Source organism: Diadema antillarum, unplaced genomic scaffold, assembly GCF_040938485.1.
Source record: "Diadema antillarum isolate AM-2024a unplaced genomic scaffold, OU_Dant_1.0 scf00000067, whole genome shotgun sequence".
NCBI lineage: Eukaryota > Metazoa > Echinodermata > Echinoidea > Diadematoida > Diadematidae > Diadema > Diadema antillarum.
In genome coordinates, this window is record NW_027270956.1 from 1,392,411 (window position 1) to 1,407,500 (window position 15,090).

The window sequence follows — 15,090 nt, forward strand, 5'->3', positions numbered from 1 at the left end:
GAGTCTGCTCTACAATAACCATTTATACAGCTGCAGAGAGCTTAGGTCAGAGGTCACTCAGGCATTAACCCACTGCCTAAAAAAAACAGAATGCGTCCTGTACAAAGTAAATAGAATGTTAAAGTGTTTTTTGAAAATATGTAATACTGTAAATGGAACTTGGTAACTGCCTGGTATATGAGTTTACTCTACCAACTACAGCCTTTCTTTTAGCCCGTTGAGGACGGCCTAATGCTGTCATTACCCTTTGGAGGAAGTTTTTTAGAGAAAGTCGATCCAATTTAGGTAATATCTGTGAACGTGATGCTGAACCGATACCGCTCTTGTTATATCTCAAGAGTAGATGACACAATCGATCATTCCTTTTTTAACATTTTATGCCAGCACATGGATGCCATTTCAGAGGTAGGTTAAAAATGGCCTAGATGGACTGTTGATACGGTATCACATAATGGACTAACAGTATGCTCAAAAAGGCATGAAATTTCACAATAGATAGGTAACTAGAGAGGAGAGTGGTCCTAAATGCTGTGGCAAATCCTGGGGCTGGATGATCATGATTAGGTATTATTGTCCCCATTATTATTCTCACGATTCCTCCGATTTTTTGCTCCCAGTGTCAGCCTGGCGCACAGAGCGGCGACCCTGATCCAGGCGACTTGGCGCGGCTTCTCGCTGCGGCGGGACATCCACGTCGGCACGCAGCGCTGGCTGGCGGCCGTGAAGATCCAGTCCGCGTGGAGGGGTCATCGGGTCAGGCAGAGGTTGCGGCGGGTCAGGGAGGGCGTGGCGCTGAAGGATCGTGGAGCGGTGGACGTGACTGAGGAAGAGGATTACGGGGAGGTGGATCTGGAGTCCTTCGACTTCAATGAGGTATGAAGGGAAGGGATTTCTTCATGTACAGCTGTACCTCATTAGAGGCAGGCCAAATTTACAAAAGCCTCTGTTGAGATATATTATATTCTTATTTTGCACATTGAGATTGTCGTACAATTTATATCACAGATTTTGTTGATAGCCAGTGAGTCAAATCAAAAATTTCCCTGTCCCAGTAACTCATTTCCCCGGACCTATTCATGTCTGTTTTAAATGATGGTTTTAGTGTACATGGTCTTTCCTGTATTTTGTTTGAGCTCATGCTCATGTTTGTTTGTTTGTTTGTTTGTTTGTTTGTTTTTCAAATTCAGAGGTATGACAGTTGAACAATCCTCCAATGTTAGGCATTGGGGCCATCTAAGTAAAGGTAACAAGTGACTGGCTAAAAAAAAAAAAAAGAACGTGAAATGGTTATGGTTCTGTTTTGTGGCACTATTTCCAAACATATTTGTACCATTGTTGTCATTATCTTGGTAGGAAATCCTTGAGAAAGGATGGACCACACCTTCTGAGACGCCCAGCCTGGTGTCAAAGTACCCACCCCTCCCTCCCACCACCCCCTCCAACAGACCACACCCAGCCTCCCTGCACAGACCATCACCCCCATCATCGGCCAAGCCTTCCCATCCGTCCGCCCCCAAGAAGCCCCTCTCTCCAGAGAAGCCCCAACCCAGACCCCCGCGCCAGGCGTGGCGGGGGGCCAACTCCCCCTTGCTGCTCCACCATCAGGAGGACAGACCCCAGGGCACAAGGGATGGGATGTCACCTCCCCAGGGTAGGGGAGGACTGGTCATGACGAAGCCGCCCCTCCCTCCCACGACTCCGTCCAGTTTGGGCAGCACCGACATCCTCAGCTTGGGGACCCCTCGCACCCAGCGGTCAGCTAGGCAGGAAATGCTGACCGAAGAGTGGTAAGATTCAAAGTCCTTTAGAGTGGACATCATTTGGGCACAACATACCTATAATATGTCACATATTATTATCTAATGTACACAGTGGTACCCAAACTTGAGCAACTAAATATGTGTTCTGCTAAAACTTCTTCACATACACTGAATCCTTGGGGGCAACATGTGTGAGTTCACATGCCTATAGGCAGTAGTAAATGTCTTTACTTTTGTGAGCCCTGACCCACATTTTGTCACCATTCTCTTCCTCTTATCATTTTGTGTTACATGTACAGTACAGTGTATCATTTTGTAATGTTCACTCTTGTTTTTGTCTTATGGTTGCAATGCTTATGGTATGTACTGTTCTTTATCTGGTCGGATAGATGATGATGATAATACTAGTTATTCACAGATGTGAAACACGCTGTCTTTGTCATTTCTGCAGGGGTTTTAAAGACAGCACAACTGCAGAGCTCATGATGAGAAGAGCCAAGAAGATGGCCAAGGGCAAGAAGAAGAAACTTGGTAATTTAGTCATATTACAAACAAACAAAGAAAATATGGTGGAATATTGTATCTTTTGATTATAATTTTTGTCTGACACTGCTAGCATTTCATAAGATATAATCAAAATAAGTTTTTCTTTCATCCGAGCACTACATCTATATTGGTCATACATGTACAATTGTATACTATCATTTATTTTGGTGGTAGTAATTCAATTATGAAAAGCCTCTTAAAATCTTAACTTTCAACCAATAATTAAATTGGCAACACATTTTAGACAGTGAAAGTTATGTTTCCATCTCAAACTTGCAATTTATTGTTTTTTCTTTCTGATCTTGTAAAAATTCAATGAATTTAACCAATAATGATAATGACTATGATGATAATACTAATGTTGCTAATGATGATGAAAATTAGAGTCGATGATTATGATGATGATTATGATGATGATAACGATGAAGACATTGATATTGAAGACTTGATATTGACAAGCTGATGACTCTGCCAAACTTCTGTGTTCATACTTCATTTTAATACTCTGTTATCTCCATTCTAGATCCCATCCAGCGCTATCAGCAGATTAAGAAGGCTCAGGAGTCACCCACTTCGAGACAAACCCAGGTGGCCTCCAAGAAAGGAGTCCAGAGAAAAGAATACTTCCAAGGTATAAACCCATGAGGCATCTCAATGACAGTCGGTGGATATTTTCTGCTTTGTTTAAACCTCAAACCTTTTGATGGTAGCCGTCCAGTCAGCCAGGTCTATGGCCCTGTCTGAGCAGATGCAGATTTCTTTGTCTGGGTTTCTATTGCAGGGGAGGATCTAGGAATTCTGTAAATGAGTGGGGGGGGGGGGGGAGCAAAACAGTTTGTGGTGCCACTTTTGGGTTTAATCAGCTGACAAGCAAAGAAAGAAAAAAAATGGCTTGAACGCATTTTTTTTTTTTTGGTGCCACTACAACTGGCTGACAAGGATCATCGTGCGGTTTCATGCGTGATTTCATGCATCCTTTACTTTAAAAAACAAAGAAAAATTGAAGGGGGGCGCATCCCCCCTTTCATTTTTTCATTTTATTTCTTTTATTAAAAAATAAAGAAAACCAAATAAAACAAAAGGCATGCACCCGGTGCAATAAATGAATAAAAATTGATATCTAATCAGAAGAGAAATTGGTAAAAAGACTGAGACAATGAGGAGAGAGCCTCAAAATGACAACTATTGCCACACTTTTGTCATGCTTAAATCTTTGTGATAATCTTGCAATACTTGACAGAATAGTTCACACGGTTTCAAATCAATATGGAAGGATCTTTTGATGCACCTGTCTTTCTTTAACCATTTGTATGCTCTGAGTGCAGATTGGCACAGAAAACAACAATTGAACATCAAGTCCCTGGCTCAGAAAGGGTCAACTGCACAGACAACTTTGATGAGTGGATAATAGTGGGGGCATAATGAGATATGTTTTAACTTGTTCATTTGTTTTTTTTTGTGTGTTTTCCACGGAAACTCTGTTAGATTCATCACTCAATATTTCAACGGTTTCAAATATTCAAATATTTCAACTAACCATTTCTCTTTCTCCAGCCCGAGAGGAGGAGGTTGAGAGGAAAGCTCGGAGCAAACTGGAAGAGAATTCTCAGCGAGAAGAGAGGACTTTTGAGTAAGTTACAGATCAGTGCTTTGAAGTGGGTAAGACTGCATCAGTGATTGCCAACAGGCAGTGACATCCATGGCAGAACAGAGAGAAGATATAGCAAGTTTCAACAGAATCACTGCGAGCCCCACTGCTGGTATCTTTCAGAGTAGATTACAGAAAAAGTGTATCCACATTGGGAGATCAAAGCCCAAATATGAATGTGGATGGAGTGAAAGCAGCAATATTAGTAGAGCACATCAGTGAAAGTTTGAGAAAAATCGGACAATCGATTCAAAGGTTATGAATTTGTTTTGGTGCCGTCATTGCTGGATGAGGAGACTACTACACTTAATAACATCATTGTGGACAACAATATAAAGAAAATAGAAAGAAAATTCAGCATATTTTCATTATTTTTTAATAGGGTAATGGATGAACATTTGACTTACCTCTTTCAGAAAGCAGGGGGAATAATATTACCCTTCACATGATTATGTAACATGCTGATGGAATCTGTGCTTTTCCTGAAAAATGAAATTGCTGACTTTTTGTGTACAAACCGAATGGAGAGTTGCTAATTTGCCGTATTTACTAAATTTCATCCCTTTAAAACTTCTTTTGTGTGTCAAATTTTTTCCCCAAATTTTCACTGATGTACTGCTCTTCTGATATTTCTCTTCTCATACAAAGCAACATGATGATATTAAGATGGACTTTCCCTTTAACACACACCGGTTCCTTCTCCCCTCATAGGTGGGTGCACTCTCAGGTCAACGATGCGGTGGTGTCAGACTCCCGCATCAACCCGCACGGTATCCGCCAACGCCAGGCCAGCAGCGAGCCCAACCTTCCTGCCATGAGCCATGATGTCATACAGGGGTCAAGGGTCAGCCTGGTGGTAGGTCCTTTTGTTCGTGGACCTCTTCCATCTCCATGTTGTGTGATGGCTCTGGAGTCAGATGTTAATTAATACAGTAGTGATTTTGACAATGAACATGACCATAATCATGATAATAATGACAGTGATTCAAAAGAGGTATTAACAGCGATGATAGTTATTATGATGATGATTACTATGACGATAAGTATGATGATGATGATGATGATGATGGTGGTGGTGGTGAAGATGAGGGTGATGGCATAATGATCCATGCTAATGGTGATGATTGTGATGGTGATGATGATGATGATGATGATGATGACGATGACGACTGTGATGTTTATGATGATGATGTTGACAATGATAATGGCAATCATGGTGATGATCGTGATTGCACATAACCTCTACATAATGCTGAGGAAAAAGATAGTAATGATAGATCCCTGTTAACCTGTTGAGGATGAGTCCCGAGTATACTCGATTAGGGGTCTATGGGAAATGCGTGTTGTAGCAAAATTAGCCCGTCCTCAATGGGTTAAGATGATAATAGTGGGAAAATAATATCCAACATTATGGTGATGTGATGATGATGATAAGAATGCATGATTGTCAGATGTCACAATGACCAATCAATCTTACATTGAAGGCTGTTTGGAAGTAAAATGTTATAAGGAACATGTACTCGCTGTAATGTTGACAACAGTTCAGTTTACTGTCTATTCACAGGAAAGCACCACAGGGGTCCTTTCATTACTGCTGGAGCAGAATATCCAATCCCTTCTTTCCGTATGTTTTATCATTTCCTCTTCTCTATTCTCCTTTGTGTTTGTGCAGAGCCCCAATGCCATGGAGGTGCAATCTGTGGACAGCGCCTCCTATGGGGGGCTTAGTGCCAGGGGGAGAAGTCATTCCTTTTCATCACCTGAAGGTTTGTATGAAGCGCTTGGCTTAAAATTTATCCTTGTGCTTTTGTAGAAGTTCCTCAAGTTTTTCATCATAGAATGAGGCTTTGTTTCTTTCCCCACCAGCTTTGAACCATGAATGTCTACTGTTTGAGGTATTTTAACCATGAACCTTTATTCTACTGGAAAATTGTTTCACTGCCTCCTTTTGGTACATTAGAGTGTTTTGCATGAGTATGGAGTATAATCAGGCGCAAATCGAATATCAGTATGATTCAGAACCAGTGAGGGCATTTTTAATGTGATCATATGATTACAAAGATCAGCCTATAGTGTGATTTTGAGTCATATTTTGTGCACATAAAGAGACATGAAGAGACAAGTACGTGTACATTACGTAGATAGGTATTAAATATCATGACCCACTTCTATATGATAGCCAACTGAGGTGTTTTGCACTAGGAACAATAGTCTTTTATCCTTCCTCTGCCAGTCAATAACATGCATGTAGACATAGAGGATATCAGGGGCGGATCCAGGAATTCTGAAAAAGGGGGGCGTCTGTACAAAATTAAAGGGGGCGTACGTGCCCCCCCCATTTTTTTTCTTTTTATTTCTTTTGTTTCAACAAAAATTAAAGGGGGGGGGGGGTGCGCACGCCCGGGTGCTCCCCCCGCCTGGATGCGCCACTTGGATATAATCCATCTTGTAGGCATGAGTATATTCCAGTATGTGGTTCTAAGTATGTTAATGCTAACAGTTGGGTCTCTGTCTGTGTCCCACTCAGGTGATAGAGTGCAGTTCCCACCCATCAAGACCAGCTCGGCACCAAGCAGCCACACCAAGCAGCGGATGGCGGAGAGAGGGGGTGACAGGTGGGGTGGAGGGGGAGGCGGAGGGGGAGGGGGTGGAGCTAGGTCAGGGTGGGGAGGGGATAGTAAAAGAGGCGGGTGGAGTAAGACAGGCAGATGACACGCCTGAATCCTGAAATAAGTCCTCGATGTGATGATGTCAGATGTCAGATGTCAGATATTGTACTGGGTAGCATGCTTTCTCTTGCTCTTACATGGTAGAGCAGACTGCTTCTCAATTGGTCCCACTGTGCTCCAATCACATTCTCACCAGCTTGGTTTATAATCCCTGCCAGTATTGATCTACTTTTATACATGTATCCCTGATTGATATGAAAGCAATGTGCATGGTGCATTATTGAATGTAAAAAGCAATGTGTGAGTGTCAGTAAGTGGCCGAAAAATTACATACATTTCACTTACGATCAGGGCTCAACATCAATAGTGGCCTAGTAGCCTGTGGCCACTAAAACTTGATGTCAGGACACCAAACTGCCAACATGGCTATCTTCTGGTGGCCCGATCTGGCAACTAAGGATCAAAATGGATTTTATGTTTCCTTCTGTTTTGGGCCACTATGTTTCCTTTTCGAGCTACCAAAATTTGAGATTGAAAGATTTTAGTGGCCTGAACAGGCCACCAGAGAAATATGTTTGTGTCGAACACTGTTTGAACTGCATCTTTTTGGCGCCCCCTACTGCTTGTATGAATTCAGCTACACAACCCACTATAGTCACATTGTGTCACATATCAGAAGAAAACGTGTAAGTCAGAAGTATAATTTTCATGTGTGTTTGATCATCAACATGGCGAAAGTGAGTGAAATTATAGGAATGTCTACTACTGATGGATGATCCCATTTATTGTGAGGGGAAATGAAAGACACTTGTGAAGTTCCTCACAGGATCGGGAAGGGCTGTCAGAATTTATGTCGCTGGTAGTTCCTGACTTTAATAATGTCTAGCTGTGCAGTGCAGTCCTAACATTCAGACAAATGGTGATAATAGATGTCAAGTCTTTTGCATTAACAAAGCTTGTTCCAGTTTTTCAAGTGAAGTGGAAACCGCTATCTTCACTGCGCTTACCTATGATAAATTTAGAAGTCTCTTCCTATTGTTGCTTCTACTTCACTTGCAATAATCACTGTGACTTCGTGAACAGTTGGACATTATTTCTTTGTCAATGGCAAAGGCAACCACTTGAAAAGTTGTATATTTCATTTGCTATGTAGTAAAACTGGTTCCAGAATGTGGAATAAAGACGAGTCCCTCTTACTGCTAGCTGCATCAGATATTTCAATGAGGCCCTTTGCAGTCTTGTGCCTGTTAAATTCTTAAAACTGTCTCCAAAAAAAAAAAAAAACCTGCTCAAACATGGACATGTATAGTGTGTGTAAAGACTTCAGTATACAAATTGTAGCTGTTTTATCCATGGGATTTGATTCACGAGGAAACTGTCACTTATCTCAGATTCTCATGAAAACACAAACTTATCATTCAAGTGACAACCTGGTCTTATATGCAAATTGTTGTGGATGAGTTGCCCTTTATCTGTCTATATCTTTGGAGGGGACCTCATGTTGTTGGTCCAGTGGTAGTTTACTCATATAATATATTGAAGTGCTTCCCTATTGGCTATTTAAAATGCATATCCCAAACAAGAAAAAACATCATGTAAAATTGCATGTGAGTGTTAGTCATAAGAACTTGGAAATTGCACAAATGTCAATCTTGACCATGTCCTGTGTGATCCAGCACTGCAAAAGGCCCAGTAACATACAGCTGTTAATAAACATTTGTCATCTGACTTTCCTATTCTTAACTTCCCTAGAGTTAAAGCTTTCCAGTCACATACTATTTTGTCCCGCTTTATTACCAAAACCTAGAAAAAGTTTTGAGAAAATTGGTTGTGGAGTGTAGATGCATTAAAGTATGCAGATTAGCACAATTGCAAAAAACACTAATGATAGTTATTATGTTTGAGAAAAGTCAATTCATTCAAAAATCTACAAAGACACAGAGTCAAAGTTGAAGGCAAGTTGGAACATAATGGTGTGTGTCGTATCTGGTGAATTGAAAAGGAAAAAGAATGTATTGTAAATTTGTTAATATTGATGTGAACAGGTAAATATTTAACTGGCAAATTAAAGATTATGATTATCTTGGAATTATTCTTTGTGACACTTTTTGCTTCTCAAAGCTCTGTATGTGAGATGGTTGTGTGCGTGCGTGTGTGTGTGTGTGTGTGTGTCTGGCTGTCTGTCTGTGTGTCTTTGTATGTGTGTGCCACTTGTAGGGACTTTGCTCACATCATGGAAAGTCACATTTTGTACACCACAGAGAGATTTTTCTCACTACTCATTCATTGTGCTCTTTGATGTACCAGTGGGCCCTGTTTTATGAAGAGTTATAATTGATTGTATAGTTGATTTCAATCATAAGTCTATGGCAGCCTGTGTGTTAAGGAAATTTAAAATTGAAGAGTTTGTTTGCAAAAACCGATAAGTCCATTTTTGAAGATTTTGAAGTACGGTCTCTGTAATAAAGTATAAAATAATACCTATTAAATGATATATTGGTCACTACATATAACAATACATTTTTGAAGTTATGGTCAAAAGAAGCAAAAATTTTCTTATTATTCTCTTTATTTTTCTTGACCTTTAATCGCAAATATCTCCAGTTGCAAATATGGACTTATCGGTTTTTGTGAACAAACTCTTCAATTGATTATACCTTTTGATAAAACGGGCCCCAGGACAATCTAGCATAGATCGTGGTCATGTCTTCACACTTACTTTGAATGTATATCATAGTTAATGCAGTTATTCTTCATTAAAAAGAGATTCTTGGTGTTAAAGAAACAAAGTATGGGAGGAAATGAATATAAATATTTGAATACACAATAGTAACATATCGTGTCATTATCTATCTTCTATCTTTTCGTTGTTGTTATTGTTGCCTGTTTGCAAAGTCTAAACACAGTGTGACCATAGAGGGCGGCATATCAACAAGATGAACAGTGAGAGAGCCCAGACCTTCTCAAGCCAACTACTGCGCTATTCCCTGTCGGTTAAATAAACCGTTTAATCAGTAATATACTCAAATTTTATGCCTGCTTTGTTCACATAAGTTGCCCAACCACAAAGCATGCTGTAGACTTGCCTTACCTGGCAACAACAAAGTGAATTCCTGCCCAATGAACTTTATACAATGTAGTTGGAGTGAGCAGGTGAATGAAATGCATTGTATAGGATTTAGGGAAAGAAACATCCGAGATACTGTAAATCATGACAGAAACAGTCTATTACATTCATTTGTTGGTTATCGCTTCGACAGCAACGATTATCATATTGTATGAAAGATATTTACAATGATTTCATATCTTTACAATATTGCCATCATTCTGATGCTTGTGCAACAATTACACAACTCATCATCGTCTAAAGGAACAGCAATAGAAGCAGTAGAAATAGGGGCCTACTGTTGCCTTTGAAATTATAGGCCTACTGTCTTTTGAAATAATGTAGCCAGTATGCAATAAGAGGTTAATTATTTTCTCGGCAGTTAATCACAAACACGGAGTGTTCTCAAGAATATTGAAATCAAATTCTAAAGATAGTAGAGATGACTTATCCGATCCAGTGTCCGTGGCTCTCATCACATGAGTGATCGCGGCTACTGACCGGATGTGACGTTCTAATATTAAACTACATTGTATGCCTGATCTGACAGCATATCAGCATCCAAACAAGCATGCTGAATCAATCACTGCAGATGCGAAATTTTGCTTTCGTTTTTTTTTTTCTTTTCTCTCTCTAATTTTGGTTTGTTCTTGCGCGCTGCGTTCTCTTGATTTCGGCATTTCCTCTTTCTCTGTCAGCATGGAACTTCACTTTAGCTCCATGCATGCTGCTGCTGTCAGTGGCGGATGCAAAATGCAATGTTTAAAGGGGAAATCAGTCTAAAAATTAGTTAGTTTGATTTATAAAAAAAGAGAGTAAAATCTTACAAATTCAACGGTAAAAAATTTGACTGAAATCGGAAGAAAAATAAGGAGGTAATGAAATTTTGATTTTTTTTTTTTTTGCTAATTTCTGCGAAACAGTTCTTGTAGAGTCGATCGAATATGCACATGAGCGATCTGACCATGTCATAACCTCACAATTTTCCATTGATCGTGTACAAAAAAATGACGAAAGTTCAACGTTTCTGTCATTGAAGTCTGAAGCATAATGTTATTCCTGGCTGAATAACTTCGGAATAATGATTTGTTAGATATATCAAGATTTGAACCTCGGGCATAATTGCGTTCGAATGAAAAACTGGAAATTTCAAAACTTTATGTACAAACCATACTTTCAAAATGTCATAAATTCCTTATTCATCACCCGATTTCGATCAAAATTTTACCATTGAACTCGTAATATTTTACTCTTTCCTATCAGACTATCTTATATTTAGACTGGGTTTCCACTTTAAATTCAGTCGTTCCCCTTGATTCATGGCTGTAGCAGCTGTAAACTACACTTACCCTTTTGTTTCCATAACGTATCATCTCTGTGGGATCATATTTCTTTTAATTGTTCGCGTTCGCCAAATTTTTGTGACTTTATTTTTTATATTTTTTCATCTCCGCAAATTCACAGAGACAAGCTTTCATTGTTGCGTGAGAAAATAAAATCATTACTCTGTGAGGAAAACAGTCCCGGCGGTTCGCGACGAAAGATTGTCGACTCGTGGCAGATACTGATTAACATTAGTTTTCGGCAAGAGAGAGAGAGGGGGGAAATGGATAATTGGTTTTGCCATTTCTAGGTCATGTTACGACGCCATCTGGAATAAAGCGATCAGTCATTATCATGTGTGTACAGCGCTAGACGTCAAATCAAGAACGGATGTACTTACAGCTTTTATAGCGGAAGTCATAGAAAATAGGTCACGGTTCCTATTGGTATAATGTTCAGCATAATGATATCTATTTACCTATATGGAATTGTCACAGCTGTTGAGCAAGAAGTAGAACGCTTCAAGTGCATAGCTACATGAAAAATGGAGAGTGGCGAGAAAGGGAATATTTAAAATGAGACCCTTGCTCCCATACAAGTACTGATGGTATAATCCTCAAACGGTATGGATACGTTTAAACCGGAACCGGGAAGGGGGGGGGGGAGGGGCTGCACCCCCCCCCCCACACACACACACATGCACACACGCACTTTTGGCTCCATGAGTACCCAAAATAAAATATATCGAAAAGAAAAATTAGCAAACCCAACGAAATCTAAGTCGACTGAGGGTTCTGCCTCTTTAAAGATTACTCCCATCAAATATTTCGGGCGGGGGGAGGGGGGGGGGTGGAGTGTGGAGCACTGACCCCTTTCCAGCCTACCTGGTCCACGAGAGCTACCCTCCCTCCCTCCCCCACCTCTGGTCCGCGGGGGGGGGGGGGTGAATTGACAAATCTTATGCATACCTTTCTCAAATAGGCTTTACATGGCGACCAGAGAGCTTGTGGGAAGTTGATATGAAGCGTGCCCGACATAAATATAACAACCACTGATGCATGCATCGATGAAAGGAGTACAGAGCATCTTACCATTGACATACAGGATTTTGCAGTATAGAGGTAATTGGATACTGGGGAGAGCAGAACTTTTTGTAAAAGGATATTCGTCATCAAAAACCATCCTTTCTTATCCCTTTGCTAACAAATTCCTATTAAAACCCTTTGAGAGTTTTGAAAACCTCTTCCAAAAAAAAAAAGGAAATAAAAACAAATAAAAAAGTGACATGTTATGGAGGATTTTATTCATTTTGATTTTATTGATTTGTTTCAAAACTTAAGCTCCTGAGCAGAGCAAACAATATCGTGATAAGAAGGGAAGAATTACATCTAAGAATCAATTATGAGGGAGTGGCAATTATCATGATTAAAGAAGATAAAGAATGGTTATAGATTGTGTATGACGCATCAATTTGGAAAGTATATTATGGAATAAAACCGGTATTTCATCGATTTGAATAACAATTTCGACTAAAGATGGAACCTCCCGTAAAATTAAACACCATTCTTACGTCTAGAAGCGATATTTTGAGATAGATTTATGGCTAAAAGGGTAAAGAGATGCGATTCGGAGGAAGAGGAGTAAACTCGGAGCTCTTGGGGAGTGAACACTGAGTAGCTTTAGGAATAGAGACGGACTTCGGAAGATGTGAACGTTGTCAGATTTAGCTTAGCTTGTCGTCCGTACAATCAGCTTTAATCCACGGCGCGCGTAAATCCGCAATGAGCTTGGCGCCAGTCGCATCCACAGTCGATAGATCAGGCCGCCATAGCCAAACGACTACAAACACTATGACGTCAGTGCCAGTGCGATCGACCTAGATCGCAACTAACATCTGCCATCGACGACACACTCGATGTATACTATACTCCTATCGTTGATCATATCACGTGAACTAGTTTCAGGTTCTTTTGTCTTTGGCGCAAACCTGCATTTAGGCAGCCAGGAAACTGTAAACCAAGCCGTTTTCGATATCTCTGTTCCTCAGAGTTAGATATAGAATAGGATACATTAGAATAAACTCTCAATATCTCGAGAAAAAAAAAAAGAATCGGATTGATTCTGAAGAGGGATCACGTGATACGTCATGATGAGCGCAGGAAAAATCGCCTCCCTCCAGCTCACTGGCGTAGCCAGGGGGGGGGGGGGGGGGGGGCGATGGGGGCGGTCGCCCCCCCTAAGATTTGGACCGGGGATTTGGGAGGCGGAAAAAAAATGCATGTATACTGTATGCATGCACATGAAGCGGGTCTCCTTTGCAACCTTTCATCAAATAAGATATTTTTTTGAATATTTCACTCAAAGTGTGCACCAGATCGTTGAATTTCAATTCAAAATATGCAAAATCTCTCGTGCTTGGGAGGGGGTAGCCCCCTCCCAAACCCTCCCCCCTCTGTGCCTCTTTCCCTAGCTTAGTACACTTTTTAGATTTACAAAAAAAATTATGAATAATTCTGAGTGCACAAGACTTATCACATACATTCCAAAAACTCAAGGTTCCCTCTTGTGTAAGGGGAATTTCCCCTTTTAATCGACCCTTTCCTCCCTCAGTCCCCTCCCCCCATCAGTTTTTTTTTTTTGATTTCCCAAATGTTGATTCCATCAAATATGCGTATACGAGATATCTCAATTTCAACCTTAAAAAGGCAAAAGCTCCATCGGAAGGGAAGGGTGGAGATAACACTCGCCCACGCCTTCTCCCTGCTCACCCGCCCCTCCTCCCCCCCCCCCTTCCGCCATGCATAGAAGTAGACTGTGGCTATACCCAGATCGCTTTATTTCAATTCTAAAAACGCAAAAGGTCCGCGAGCGGGAGGCGGAATTCCCCTCCCCCTAAGCTCTACCTCACTAGACTTTATACACTGACACACAGATGGTGCACATTCGGAATAAGAGCTAAATTCCGTGATTTTAACACTTCGATGAAAAAGTATTACACCAAAAATTTGCACCAGATCGCTGAATTTCAGGTCTGAAAACGCAAAATCACCTTCGTGTGGGAGGGGATATGCCCCTATCTACACCCTCGTGTGCATGCTTTTTCTGTTTGATTGCTGAACAGACAGCGTTCATGATATTCAGTGTACGAATTAATACAAGAAGATTATTTAAATGATACCATTTTATAGGCAAATTGTTCAATAATAATCTACACTAAAATATACTGCAACCTCAAACAAGTGGGACTGCTTCAACTCGTTAAAACACGCAAAAACATGCATCAAATTGCACCATTTTGCAACATCAAAATGCAAAAAGTTCTCACGTGGGAGGGGGGACACCCCCCCCCCCCCCTCCCACACCCTCCCCCTTCGCTCGCTCCGCTCGCTCGGGTTCAGTCGCGTTCATGATATTCAGTGAAAAGAATTAACACAAGAAGTGTATTTAAATCATACCATTTTATATGCAAATTGTTCAATACTAATCTACATCAAAATATACTGCTACCTTACACTAATGTTACTGTTTCACGTCGATAAAACGCGCAAAAACATGCATCAAATTGCATCATTTGCAACATCAAAATGCAAAAAGTTCTCACCGTGGGAGGGGGGACACCCCCTCCCACCCCCTCCCCTCTCCCTTCGCTCGCTCCGCTTGCTCGGGTTCAGTCGTGTTCATGATATTCAGTGAAAAGAATTAACACAAGAAGTGTATTTAAATCATACCATATTATAGGCAAATTGTTCAATGATAATCTACATCAAAATATACTGCTACCTTACACTAATGTTACTGTTTCACATCGATAAAACGCGCAAAAACATGCATCAAATTGCATCATTTGCAACATCAAAATGCAAAAAGTTCTCACCGTGGGAGGGGGGACACCCCCTCCCACACCCTCCCCTCTCCCTTCGCTCGCTCCGCTTGCTCGGGTTCAGTCGTGTTCATGATATTCAGTGAAAAGAATTAATACAAGGAGATTATTTTAATCATACCATATTATAGCCAAATTGTTCAATAATAATCTACATC

At 40.6% G+C, this 15,090-nt stretch overlaps 1 protein-coding gene across 1 annotated transcript in view; it reads left to right on the forward strand.

The window, feature by feature from the left end:
• Positions 1-6,666, forward strand: part of LOC139716607 (uncharacterized) — a 35,139-nt gene extending 28,473 nt beyond the window's left edge. Inside the window, exons 19-26 of the mRNA XM_071628134.1 lie at positions 618-873; positions 1,354-1,787; positions 2,212-2,291; positions 2,830-2,937; positions 3,861-3,936; positions 4,666-4,810; positions 5,627-5,720; positions 6,482-6,666. Coding sequence (XP_071484235.1) covers positions 618-873; positions 1,354-1,787; positions 2,212-2,291; positions 2,830-2,937; positions 3,861-3,936; positions 4,666-4,810; positions 5,627-5,720; positions 6,482-6,666 — 1,378 coding nt within the window. The remainder of the gene's footprint in view (positions 1-617; positions 874-1,353; positions 1,788-2,211; positions 2,292-2,829; positions 2,938-3,860; positions 3,937-4,665; positions 4,811-5,626; positions 5,721-6,481) is intronic.
• The last annotated feature ends 8,424 nt before the right edge of the window (positions 6,667-15,090 follow it).